At 40.4% G+C, this 12,332-nt stretch overlaps 1 protein-coding gene across 6 annotated transcripts in view; it reads left to right on the top strand.

The window, feature by feature from the left end:
* Window positions 1–12,332, top strand: part of CPEB2 (cytoplasmic polyadenylation element binding protein 2) — a 92,226-nt gene that overhangs the window by 60,406 nt on the left and 19,488 nt on the right. For 5 of the 6 annotated variants that reach the window (XM_073342482.1, XM_073342480.1, XM_073342478.1 and 2 more), the window contains 3 exons: window positions 9,776–9,894; window positions 10,192–10,306; window positions 12,089–12,270. In XM_073342482.1, coding sequence (XP_073198583.1) covers window positions 9,776–9,894; window positions 10,192–10,306; window positions 12,089–12,270 — 416 coding nt within the window. The remainder of the gene's footprint in view (window positions 1–9,775; window positions 9,895–10,191; window positions 10,307–12,088; window positions 12,271–12,332) is intronic. The other variant, XM_073342483.1, reaches the window with a different exon arrangement.

The following is a 12,332-nucleotide window of genomic DNA, read 5'->3' as shown; positions in this document are numbered from 1 at the left end:
TGGACTGGCCGCTACCACCACCAAACTAATACTGGTTACTGGGGAAGAGCTGTTTGGACGCGTCCTTCCCCCCAAAATACTTCCCAAAACCTTGCACCCCACTTCCTGGACAAGGTTTGGTAAAAAGCCTCACCAATTTCCCTAGGTGACTACAGACCCAGACCCTTGGATCTTAAGAACAATGAACAATCCTCCCAACACTTGCACCCCCCCTTTCCTGGGAAATGTTGGATAAAAAGCCTCACCAATTTGCATAGGTGACCACAGACCCAAACCCTTGGATCTGAGAACAATGAAAAAGCATTCAGTTTTCTTACAAGAAGACTTTTAATAAAAATAGAAGTAAATAGAAATAAAGAAATCCCCCCTGTAAAATCAGGATGGTAGATATCTTACAGGGTAATTAGATTCAAAAACATAGAGAACCCCTCTAGGCAAAACCTTAAGTTACAAAAAAGATACACAGACAGAAATAGTTATTCTATTCAGCACAATTCTTTTCTCAGCCATTTAAAGAAATCATAATCTAACACATACCTAGCTAGATTACTTACTAAAAGTTCTAAGACTCCATTCCTATTCTGTCCCTGGCAAGAGCAGCATATAGACAGACACAGACCCTTTGTTTCTCTCCCTCCTCCCAGCTTTTGAAAGTATCTTGTCTCCTCATTGGTCATTTTCGTCAGGTGCCAGTGAGGTTACCTTTAGCTTCTTAACCCTTTACAGGTGAGAGGAGCTTTCCCCTGGCCAGGAGGGATTTCAAAGGGGTTTACCCTTCCCTTTATATTTATGACAAGGCATATAAGAGCTGGAGATGTAAAGCATTCTCAACTGAAGGGAATTAACTCTAGAATGAGCCTCCAGAGGAGGTTGGCCTAACTCGGAGTCTAAACACCTTTAAGTCATATATGTGTTCAGTGAAGTTTTTTCACCATAACTGGAATATTTGCAACTACCACACCAACCAGGGCTTCCTATATTCAGAGAAGATAGAAGAGGAGAAAATTGCATGAAGTCCATTAGGACCTCAATATATTTACCTAATTAACTTGGGAATCACTTGGATACGATCATGCTGGGTACTCAAACTCTAGATAGGGAAATGGTACATATTATATTATTCATTTGATATTCAATAACACGTGTCTAACTGTTTTTCCACCTATTAAGGTTTCTGTGTAACTTTCCGTTTACTGCAGTACTCAGTATTGTGTTGCCACAGAATTCAGGGAACCTTACGGCAGAAGTTAGTATTGATGTGCCTTCTGGGTTCTGGAAGCAATTTGCAACATGTTAATACTCCAGCACACTTAAAATGTAGTCTTGTCTTGTCGATGTAGACAGGACCAAACCACATTACCAATCATTCTACAGCCCTGTAAGCTTCAGTGCTGTACACAGTTTGGTAAAATAGTTCGGTTCTGACTAGAAATGCATGTTTTAATTGTGTTTGGGCACTATTGTTATAACTGGTTCCTTCAACATGGCAGATTTTATAAAATAGATAAGTCCTTTGGCTGCTGAGTGGTGTAATTTCAGTAGAGATATGTCTTAGGTACGATAGGTGTACTTATTCACCCCTGTCAGTTTTCTCACCCACGTGTGCTTGCTAAGTTATCTAAACCATTAAATATAAGCTAAATACTATACCGGAGAACCACAGAATTACAAACACTTCAGGAATGGAGGTTGTTCGTAACTCTGAAATGTTCGTAACTCTGCTAGCAAGGGATGTGAAGGGTAACAAGAAGGGTTTTTCTACAGGTATATTAGCAACAAGAAGAAGGTCAGGGAAAGTGTGGGACCCTTACTGAATGGGAGAGGCAACCTAGTGACAGATGATGTAGAAAAAGCTGAAGTACTCAATGTGTTTTTTGCCTCGGTCTTCACAGACAAAGTCAGCTCCCAGATTGCCGCACTGGGCAGCACAGTATTGGGAGGAGGTGAGCAGCCCTCAGTGGTGAAAGAACAGGTTAAGGACTATTTAGAAAAGCTGGACATGCACAAGTCCATGGGGCCAGATGCAATGCATCCGAGGGAGTTGGCTGATGTGATTGCAGAGCCATTGGCCATTACCTCTGAAAACTTGTGGTGAATGGGGGAGGTCCTGGACGATTAGAACAAGGCAAATATAGTACCCATCTTTTAAAAAAAGGGAAGGAAGAGAATCCAGGGAACTACAGACCAGTCAGCCTCACCTCAGTCCCTGGAAAAAACATGGAGCAGATCCTCAAGGAATCAATTTTGAAGCACATGGGGGAGAGGAGGGTGATCAGGAACAGTCAACCTGGATTCACCAAGGGCAAGTCATGTCTGATCAACCAGATTGCCTTCTTTGATGAGATAACTGGCTCTGTGGATATGGGGAAAGCAGTGGACATGATATACCTTGACTTTAACTTGCTGGCAAGAATACTGTGGGAGGCTGTATCAAAAGCTTTGCTACAGTAGTATGGATTTGGATTAATGGACTACGAGGTGGATAGAAAGCTGGCTAGATCATCGGGCTCAACAGGTAGTGATCAAAGACCCGATATCTAGTTGGCAGCCGATATCAAGCGGACTGTCCCAGGGGTCAGTCCTGGGGCCAGTTTTGTTCAACATCTTCATTAATGATCTGGATGATGTGATGGATTGCATCATCAGCAAGTTTGTGGATGACGCTAAACTGTGGGGAGAGGTAGATATGCTGGAGGGTAGGGATAGGGTTCAGAATGACCTAGACAAATTGGAGGGTTGGGCCAAAACAAATCTGAGGTTCAACAAGGACAAGTGCAGAGTCCTGCACTTAGGACGGAAGAATCCCATGCACTGCTACAGGCTGGGGCCCGAATGGCTAAGTGGCAGTTCTGCAGAAAAGGACCTGGGGAACAGTGGACGAGAAGCTGGATATGAGTCAATAGTGTGCCCTTATTGCCAAGAAGGCTTACGGCATATTGGGCTGCATTAGTAGGAGCGTTGTCAGCAGATCGAGGGAAGAGATTATTCCTCTCTATTTGGTGCGGCCACATCTGGAGTATTCTGCCCAGTTTTGGTCCCCCCCCCTGCGCTACAGAAAGGATGTGGACAAATAGGAGAGAGTCCAGCGGAGGGCAACGAAAATGATTAGGGGGCTGAGGCACATGACTTATGAGGAGGGGCTGAGGGAACTGGGCTTATTTAGTCTGCAGAAGAGAGGAGTGAGGGGGGGATTTGATAGCAGCCTTCAACTACCTGAAGGGGAGTTCCAAAGAGGATGGAGCTAGGCTGTTCTCAGTGGTGGCAGATGACAGAATAGCGAGCAATGGTCTTGAGTTGCAGTTGGAGAGGTCTAGGTTGGATATTAAGAAAAACTATTTCACTAAGAGGGTGGTGAAACACTGAAGTGGGTAACTAAAGAGGTGGTGGAGGTTTTTAAGGCCCGGCTTGACAAAGCCCTGGTTGGGATGATTTAGTTGGGGTTGGTCCTGCTTTGAGGACTAGATGACCTCCTGAGGTCTCTTCCAACCCTAATCTTCTATGAGTCTATGAACAAAACGTCATGGTGGTTGTTTCAAAATTTTACAACTGAACATTGATTTAATACTGCTTTGAAACTTGACCATGCAAAAGAAAAATGCTGCTTTTAACCATCTTAATTGTAATGAAACAAGGACAGAAACGGTTTCCTTACCTTGTCAAATCTTTTTTTAACTTCCCCTGTATTTTTTTAGTAGTTTGTTTGTTTAACACAGTACTGTACTTGGTGGGGTGTGGTTTTTTTTGTTTTTGGCTGGGTTTTTGGATGGGGTGTTGGGTCTCTGCTGCTGCCTGATTGTATATTTCCAGTTCCAAATGAGGTGTGTGGTTAAGAACATAAGAATGGCCATACTGGGTCAGACCAAAGGTCCATCCAGCCCAGTATCCTGTCTACCAACAGTGGCCAGTGCCATGTGCCCCAGAGGGTGTGAACCTAACAGGTAATGATCTAATGATCTCTCTCCTGCCATCCATCTCCACCCTCTGACAAACAGAGGCTAGGGACACCATTCCTTACCCATTCTGGCTAATAGCCGTTAATGGACTTAACCTCTATGAATTTACCCAGTTCTCTTTTAAACCCTGTTATAGTCCTAGCCTTCACAACCTCCTCAGGCAAGGAGTTCCACAGGTTGACTGTGCGCTGAGTGAAGAAGAACTTCCTTTATTTGTTTTAAACCTGCTACCCATTAATTTTATTGACCAATAAGATCGTAACTCTAGTGTTTGTAATGCTGAGGTTCTACTGTCTGATCTAGTGGTGGTTTTAGCTGGGGTCCATGGTTGCAGTTGCACTCACAGAAATCACGATGGAGGGGTGGTTGGGCAAATTTGAGGGAATGGCATTGTGACCTAGTGAATGGGGTTACACTACCACTCAGATTTGTCCCAGGTGCCCCTTTATCATGACAGAGGGGCAGCCAGGCCAAACCTGAGTGGCACTGCAGTCCCTTGTGCCAGGCCACAATGCCACTCACTCAAATTTGGCCCAGGCACCCATCCATGGTGGTGGAGGGGCAGCTGGGCCAAACCTGAGTGGTATTGTGACGGCACGCTCTAAGTCACAATGCCCAGAGCAGGGAGCTGGGCCCAGCCCCACAGGACAGGAGGGTTTGCTGCACTGCAAGTGTGGGATGGGCTTGCTCTCTCGCCCCACACCCTAGGGCCTTCCCTTCACACCAGGCCAGGATTAGGGTTGCAGTGTGATGGGGCAGAGGGTACCTGCAGCTGGTTTCTATGGTTTTATTTGCCTATAAATTATTACTAGGTAAATGATGAATGTTGCTGTTAAAGCTTTATCTGACCCAAGCTTTATAAACAACATAGTTCTTCAAAGGGAAATATTATCTGTGGATCCACCCTTCAGAGTTTAGGGGAATCCTTGGAGCAACTTCAGTTTGGTTAGCTTTACTTGGAGACCAAATTGTAGTTCTAGCATTCATTAGCTTTCTGTCTATGTCAACTCTAAATTTCAAATAACCTTTGATAGGATTAATTTAATTACGTATTATTGTTTATTCGCTCTTATTAGAGAGTGGTGACGGATATTTTAAGCTGTTTGAACCTGCGCCGATTAAGTTAGTAGTCTCTGTGGTGGTGAAGTCCAGCTTGTCAGCATTGGAATCCTATTTAATTTTCCAAGCTACGTTTCCTTCTTTCCTTCCAAGCTCTCTGTTTAAAGAAAGCCTTATGGGGGCCAAGTTCTGTAGCAAATATTTCTTGCTTGAAGAGAGTACACAAAAGCCCTCATCCTTCAAAGTGCTGAGTGCCTCCTGACAGATGCTGAGCACCCTTTACTCCCAGTTACATCAATAAGAGTTGATGTCATTCAGCATTTAATAGTAGGCATTCAGCACCTCAGATGATTAGGCCCAAATCTCAGCACGTCTTGGAATAGCTAGGCTTCTTTGAAGTAGAGAGATGTCTCCTATTAAAATAAGGGTTCAAAGTCCATAAGTGATCTATTAACTGCTGTATAGTGGGAATTTGCTTTCCTGCTATCCTATATTTATTCACCAAGAGCTCCTATTGTGCTTTAGTTGGCAGATATCCTTATTTATGAAACAGTACCCAAGTTCAAGTCACACGGGCTGATGTGAAGATTCTGGTTCCATTGTCATTCAAATGAAGTTCAAAAATACCTTGCACAATCCATGTCAATCCATATGAGGCATCTTAATATAGGCAGGGTTGTGTGTCACTGAGTGTTCTATCTTGTTTACAGTTTGATGCCAAACAGAAAAAAAATCAAGTGTGTTGTATAGGAGAGAGTATATCAAGCCCTCTCTGAACTATCATCACCATTCATCTCAGTGGTGTATGGCAACCTAGTTACCAAAAATCTTCACTGCTCAAAAGGAATCCATTAAACAGAGGAATATAAAATGTTCTTTGTTTCTGGTTGGAAGGAACAAAAGCCCCAAATGCATCTAGACTTTTGTTACATTTGTAACTCTTATCTAATACCTATATTATTATATCAGCTTGAATTTCTTGAATACAAACAGGAATATTTTGGGGGGTAGGTCAAAAGTTGTGCAAGTATTTATAGCCAACCTAAGGTCAGGAAGAAAAGATTAAATTTGTATGGAAAGAACTACAGGGCCTATTTAAAGGAACCAACACTTAGGTTGGATATTAGGAAAAACTTTTTCACTAGGAGGGTGGTGAAACACTGGAATGCGTTGCCTAGGGAGGTGGTGGAATCTCCTTCCTTAGAAGTTTTTAAGGTCAGGCTTGACAAAGCCCTGGCTGGGATGATTTAATTGGGGATGGGTCCTGCTTTTGAGCAGGGGGTTGGACTAGATGACCTCCTGAGGTCCCTTCCAACCCTGATATTCTATGATTCTATGATTCAAATCTTCTTTATCTCCCAAATATCCAGTTATTCCCAACTTAAATTTTTGATAGGCTAAATTTACCTCTTAACGTAAGAACATAAGAGAGGCCATACTGGATCAGACCAAAGGTCCATCTAGCCCAGTATTCTGTCTTTCGACAGTGGCCAGTGCCGGGTGCCCCAGAGGGAATAAACAGAACAGGTAATCATCAAGTAATCCATCCTCTGTTGTCCATTTCCAACTTCTGGCAAACAAAGGCCAGGGACACCATTCCTGCCCATCTTGACTAATAGCCATTGATGGACCTATCCTCCATGAGTTTATCTAGTTCTTTTTGGAGCTCTGTTATAGCCTTAAACCAGGGTCCTGGTGACAAGAAGTGTGCCAGGATGGGAAATATGCCTCTTCTGGTTTGGGAGAGAAGGTTAGCTCATAGGAAGCCACCACAGACCCAAAAATAGGAAAACAAGCACGACACCAATATGGCTGCATTAGAAGCTCATGAATGTCCTGAAATTAAAAAAATAAAAATAAAAAAATAAATCCAACAGAAAGTGGAAACATGGACAAATTGCTAAGGATGAGTACAAAAGAATAATGAAAGCATATTGAGACAAAATGAAAAAGGCTAAGGCACAAAATGAGTAATACCTACAAGGGACAAATAAGAAGAGGCTCTATAAATACATTTAGGAGAAAGATGAAGTATAGGTCCTCTACTTAACAGGGAAGGAGAGCTAATAATAGATTACATCAAGAAGGCTGAAGTGTATAATGCCTATTTTGCTTCAGACTTCACTGACAAGGTTCACTGCGACCAGAACCAGATATATTAACAAAAAGAGGGAAGGGACACGAGCCAGAAGAGGGAAAGAACAGTGTAAAGAATAGTTAAGTAAGTTAAATGTATTCAATTCAGCAGGACCTGATGAAATTCACCCTAGGGCACTTAAGAAATTAGCTGAAGCAATTGTGAAACCGTTAACAATTATCTTTGAGAACTCATGGAGGCTGGGTGATGTCACAGAGGCCTGGAAAAGTGTAAACATAGTACCTATCTTTAAAGGGGGGACAAAGAGGACCCAGGGAATTATAGACCAGTGAGCCTAATTTTGATACCTGGAAAGATAATGGAACAAATTTATTAGACAATCAGTTTATTATCACTTGGAGAATAATAGAGTGATAAGTAATAGCCAATATGGATTTGTCAAGAACCAGATCATGCCAGACCAACCTAATTTCTTTCTTTGACATGGTTACTGTGTTAGTGTATGGCAAATTGGAGGACTGGTCTGTAATCAACTAGATGAAATTCAGTAAAGACCAGTGCAAAGTACTATATTTATGAAGGAATAATCAAATGTAGAACTACAAAATAGGGAATAACTGGCTAGGGAGTAGTAGCGCAGAAAAGAATCTGGGGGTTATAATGGATCACAAATGGAATATGAGCCAACAATGTGATGCAGTTTGCAAAAAAGCAAATATCGTTCAGGAGTGTCACATGTAAGACACAGGCGATAATTGTCCTGTTCTACTTGGCACTGGTGAGGCCTCAGTTGGAATACTGTATCCAGTTTTGGGTGCCACACTGTAAGAAAAATGGGGACAAAATTGGATAGTCCAGGGAAGAGCTACAAAAAAGATAAAAGGCTTAGAATACTTGACATATGAGGAAAGGTTAAAAAAATTGAATATGTTTAATCTTGAAAAAAGAAGACTGAGTGGGTCACCAGAAAATAGTCTTCAAATATGCTAAGGGCTGTTATAAAGAGGAAAGTGATCAGTTGTTCTTCATATACACTGAAGATAGGAAAAGAAATAATTGGCTTAATCGGCAACAAGGGAGATTTAGGTTAGATATTCAGAAAGAAACATTCTAACTATAAAAGTTATTCTGTAATAGGCTTCCAAGGAAGGTTTTGGAATCCCGGTCACTGGAGGTTTTTAAGAATAGGATAAACAAACACCTGATAAGGATGGTCTAGAGATATACATGGTCCTGTCTCAGTGCAGGAAGGTGGGGGAAGGACTAGATAACCATTTGAGGACCCTTCCAGCCCTACATTTCTACGATTCTGTCAGAGGGTAGTGCAGACTGTCATAGGTGCAGTTGCTGACAGCATATTTTATCCATCAGCAGCAGTGCTTGAACTCTCCTTCTCTATTGTAGGATAAAGTATTACAGAAAAGTAGCATCTACAAAGAAGATTTTATGTTCACCTAAGTCCCCTCAATCAGCCCTAAGCACCCAGTTCTCCCCCAAATATTCAGACTTGTGTGTGTGTGCGCGCTCGCGCCCCTAAAGCACCAAGCTTCTCACCCACCCAGTCAAGCAGAATTATGTGCACCTGTTCCCCAAGCAGGCAAGCAAGGAAGTTTGTGTGAACCTAGCCTGTCATACAATCCGGTTTCTATGTGCTCAGGCCAACAGTCAACAGTTTGTGTGCACAGCGCATAAATTGTCAATTATTACAGGATTACTAATAATTATCTTAAATCCTGTCACTTCTATAAAAAGAAAATCTTTTCAGGTTGCACCTGATTTACACAGGATACACTTCTCTATCAAGTTTTGTGTAAAAAGAAAAAAATGTTTTTAAAGAAGTATCGCTCAACAGGGAATAGGAGAACTGAGAAGGAAATATTTCAGCCAGAGCCCATTTTCAAAGAAATCCTGTTTAAAAATTTACAGAGTAAAAGTAACTAAAACTGCATAGAAAATGTATGGCATAAAAACGAACTAAAATTTTCACACTGAATTGTTAACGTATTTCAGAAAAAAACACTCTACTTTAGAGAAAAACTAGACATTTTTGTGTTTCTAAATATATTTTAGAACAAAACCCTAACTGTGGAGTTGCTCTGGTTTAAAAAAAAAAAAGTAATTATTAAATTAAATTTATTAAACCAGAACCATTAAAATGCTTTTCTAGTGGCTTCCCCCCCCCCCATAGTATTAATTATGCATTTAAATTCCTATTTGTATAGTATTCGGGAGGCTTGGTAGGTCATTTATGCAACAGAGTACTTTGCTCTGATCTCTTGAATTGAGATTAGCCTTTTTGTGCCAAATCAGATTTTCATCATATAATGCCTACTGCTAGCAGTGAAATGTGTTTTTGGGTCTTAAGTAAAATGTTGTCTTAAATGTTGTAGTGTGTGATTGATGGTCTCTTTTAGAAGAACACTAAGGATTGAGCTATTGATGAAGAATTTTGTTACAAAGAGATTTCAGGTTGGTATTAAAGTAATTGGCTATGGAGGTTATTTACATAGATGAAGATGCTGTCTGACTTCTAAACAGAAAATTAGTTCCACATTGAACCTTGCTTTTCAAATAAATACGTTCACATGGAGAAGAAACTTTTTGTGAAGAGCATAGGAGAAAAAATTTCACACTTTCAGCTAATTTTTTGTTGTTGTTGCTTCAGGATATGCGTTCCTCCTTTTCCAAGAGGAGAGCTCTGTTCAGGCACTGATTGATGCCTGCATTGAAGAAGATGGAAAGCTCTATCTATGTGTTTCCAGTCCTACTATCAAGGACAAGCCAGTAAGTAAATAGTAGATGTCCTCCAGGCTATAGCTGCAATCTGTCTAAAGCTGCTCCTGAGATGATGGTGAAAATAATCAAAAGCAAACTACCGTTGTTAGAGTTCAACATCTGGGACAACTGAATGACTTAAAAAAACGCAGTATCTTGAATTAATAGGATTAAAACAGAGCAACTAGACATGTTCAGTTAATGAGACTGTGACTAGCTGACAGTTTATATAGACTGATGAACATGCTAAGACCGTAATGTGATGAGACTTAAAGTAGCATGCAATTTTCTTTTTTTATTAAATAGGTTCAGATTCGTCCCTGGAACTTAAGTGATAGTGACTTTGTGATGGATGGTTCACAGCCGCTTGATCCTCGAAAAACAATTTTCGTTGGAGGTGTCCCTAGGCCATTAAGAGCTGGTAAGTATAAAACTGGTATGTAATGTGGCAATTTTTAAAGGTATATTATTGTCTGTAATAAATTGAAAGTTACATATTGTGTAAGATTTATACACAAGAATATTTGGATGGTAGACTGTGAAATATCTCCCCGTATTTACACGCACTCTCCTGTAGGTTCTCCAGGTGGGCTTTGGCCACAAAGCACTACTCATCATTTATATCTACTTAAAATCAGAACTCATCAAGAACTTCATGGTTGTATCCAAGTTAAAGCTATAGGAAATTCCTTGATATTACTTGGCAAAGTTTTAATATAAAATGTATCACTCAAAGGTTGGTTTTGTTTATATATATATAAAAAAAAGTATAGGTTGGAGGGTCCATGCCCCCATTACTGCACTTGAACTTGCTCAGAATTTTACTACTGCTGTTCCAGTCTTACTAGTAGTCTATTAGAGCATCCCATGGCATCCATCCAGTCAACAGTTTGTATGAAATGGAATCATAGGGCAATGTGCTAGAAATCCCAGCACCTACTAGAGGGACTGCAGGAGTGCCACTTATGATACCAGAACTTGTAATGTAGCATAACTCCATCGCAGAAAGAACAGCAGTCAGAAGGAAGACACACGACCTCCACTAATCCATCAGGAAACTGAGAGCCAAAAAAGTGACAATCTAAGATCTGGGTGTAAAAAATCTTCTTCAGTTTTTAATTCTTGGGCCTAGAATTTCCTGGCCTCATGGAATTTTTTCATTTGCAAAAAAAATTATCTTTAGCCATAATATAAACACTATGCTTGTTGTCACTGCAGCAAAAATATAGTATGGCCTTTTTCTTCTTCCAAACAGTACTGTGATTCTTTTTCATCACTTCAGTCGAAATGCTTCCAGTTACTTGGTCAAAGTTCATTGTTTGAGTAAACTAAACAAACACTCTACTGCTTGTCATATTAATATCATCTGCTGAAACTGAGCTTCTGTGGCATTAATGTGATGACTATCTTGTCTTCACTAAAGTAGTAAGACTTTTAGCTCACTTTACTGTATTTGCCAACAGATGTGTTTATTTAAAATAATCACTGTTATTCAACAGCCCCATCAGCTGACAGCTTCATACCCTATTTCCAAGTGCATCAACTATGTCCTGAAAGTAAAATTTCAATACATACAGATTAAATCACCTGCAGTAACTGAACTGGACATTTAACTGCCATGAATGGTTTTCCAAAATATCTGATTTGTACATTTGAAATTAATTCTTATGAAATTCTGTTCCCACTCACAAAGTCCAGATAAGCAAACTTTGTATGGGGGTTTGAAGAATAGAAGCCCCTACACCAAATGGAGGCAGGATATGGAGCATTTATACAGCCAAATAATAGTGGCCTGCTACAACATGTACACAAGGATTTTGTAGGAATTCTACCCAGTTCACAGTCCATGCATTCATTAGCCCCTGAGTCTGCCCAGAAATCCTTTTTCACATCCCATGAAGGAAATCCTCTTGGAGTTCAGCCCCAGGGCACACCGGGCTACAGTGACTCATGGTTCTACTGAGTTTTGACTTTATAAAATCACTTGAGAGGGATGTGGCCACTGTTGTGAAAATTGATATTTTAAGTATTCTTATGAAATATTCCATATATACTTCCTAAATTATTGGTTTGTATTTTACAGTACATATGACATAATAAATGACTGATTTTTGTTTTCTATTATTTTTCAAATAAAAATACATTTAACAGCATTTACATTGCTTATTTTAAAATACTGTTGTATTCTTTTGTTCCTCCATAGTGGAATTGGCTATGATAATGGACCGTCTCTATGGTGGAGTTTGTTATGCAGGAATTGATACTGACCCTGAGCTCAAATACCCCAAAGGTGCTGGGCGTGTTGCATTTTCCAATCAGCAGAGTTATATTGCTGCCATTAGTGCTCGGTTTGTTCAACTTCAGCATGGCGATATCGATAAACGAGTAAGTTGTAGAGAATTAGTTGTTTAAAACATTTATTACGTGCCTCTACAAATGAGTGGCAA

This window comes from Lepidochelys kempii, chromosome 4 (genome assembly GCF_965140265.1).
Source record: "Lepidochelys kempii isolate rLepKem1 chromosome 4, rLepKem1.hap2, whole genome shotgun sequence".
Classification (NCBI taxonomy): domain Eukaryota; kingdom Metazoa; phylum Chordata; order Testudines; family Cheloniidae; genus Lepidochelys; species Lepidochelys kempii.
This window is presented reverse-complemented; position numbering and strand designations above follow the sequence as displayed.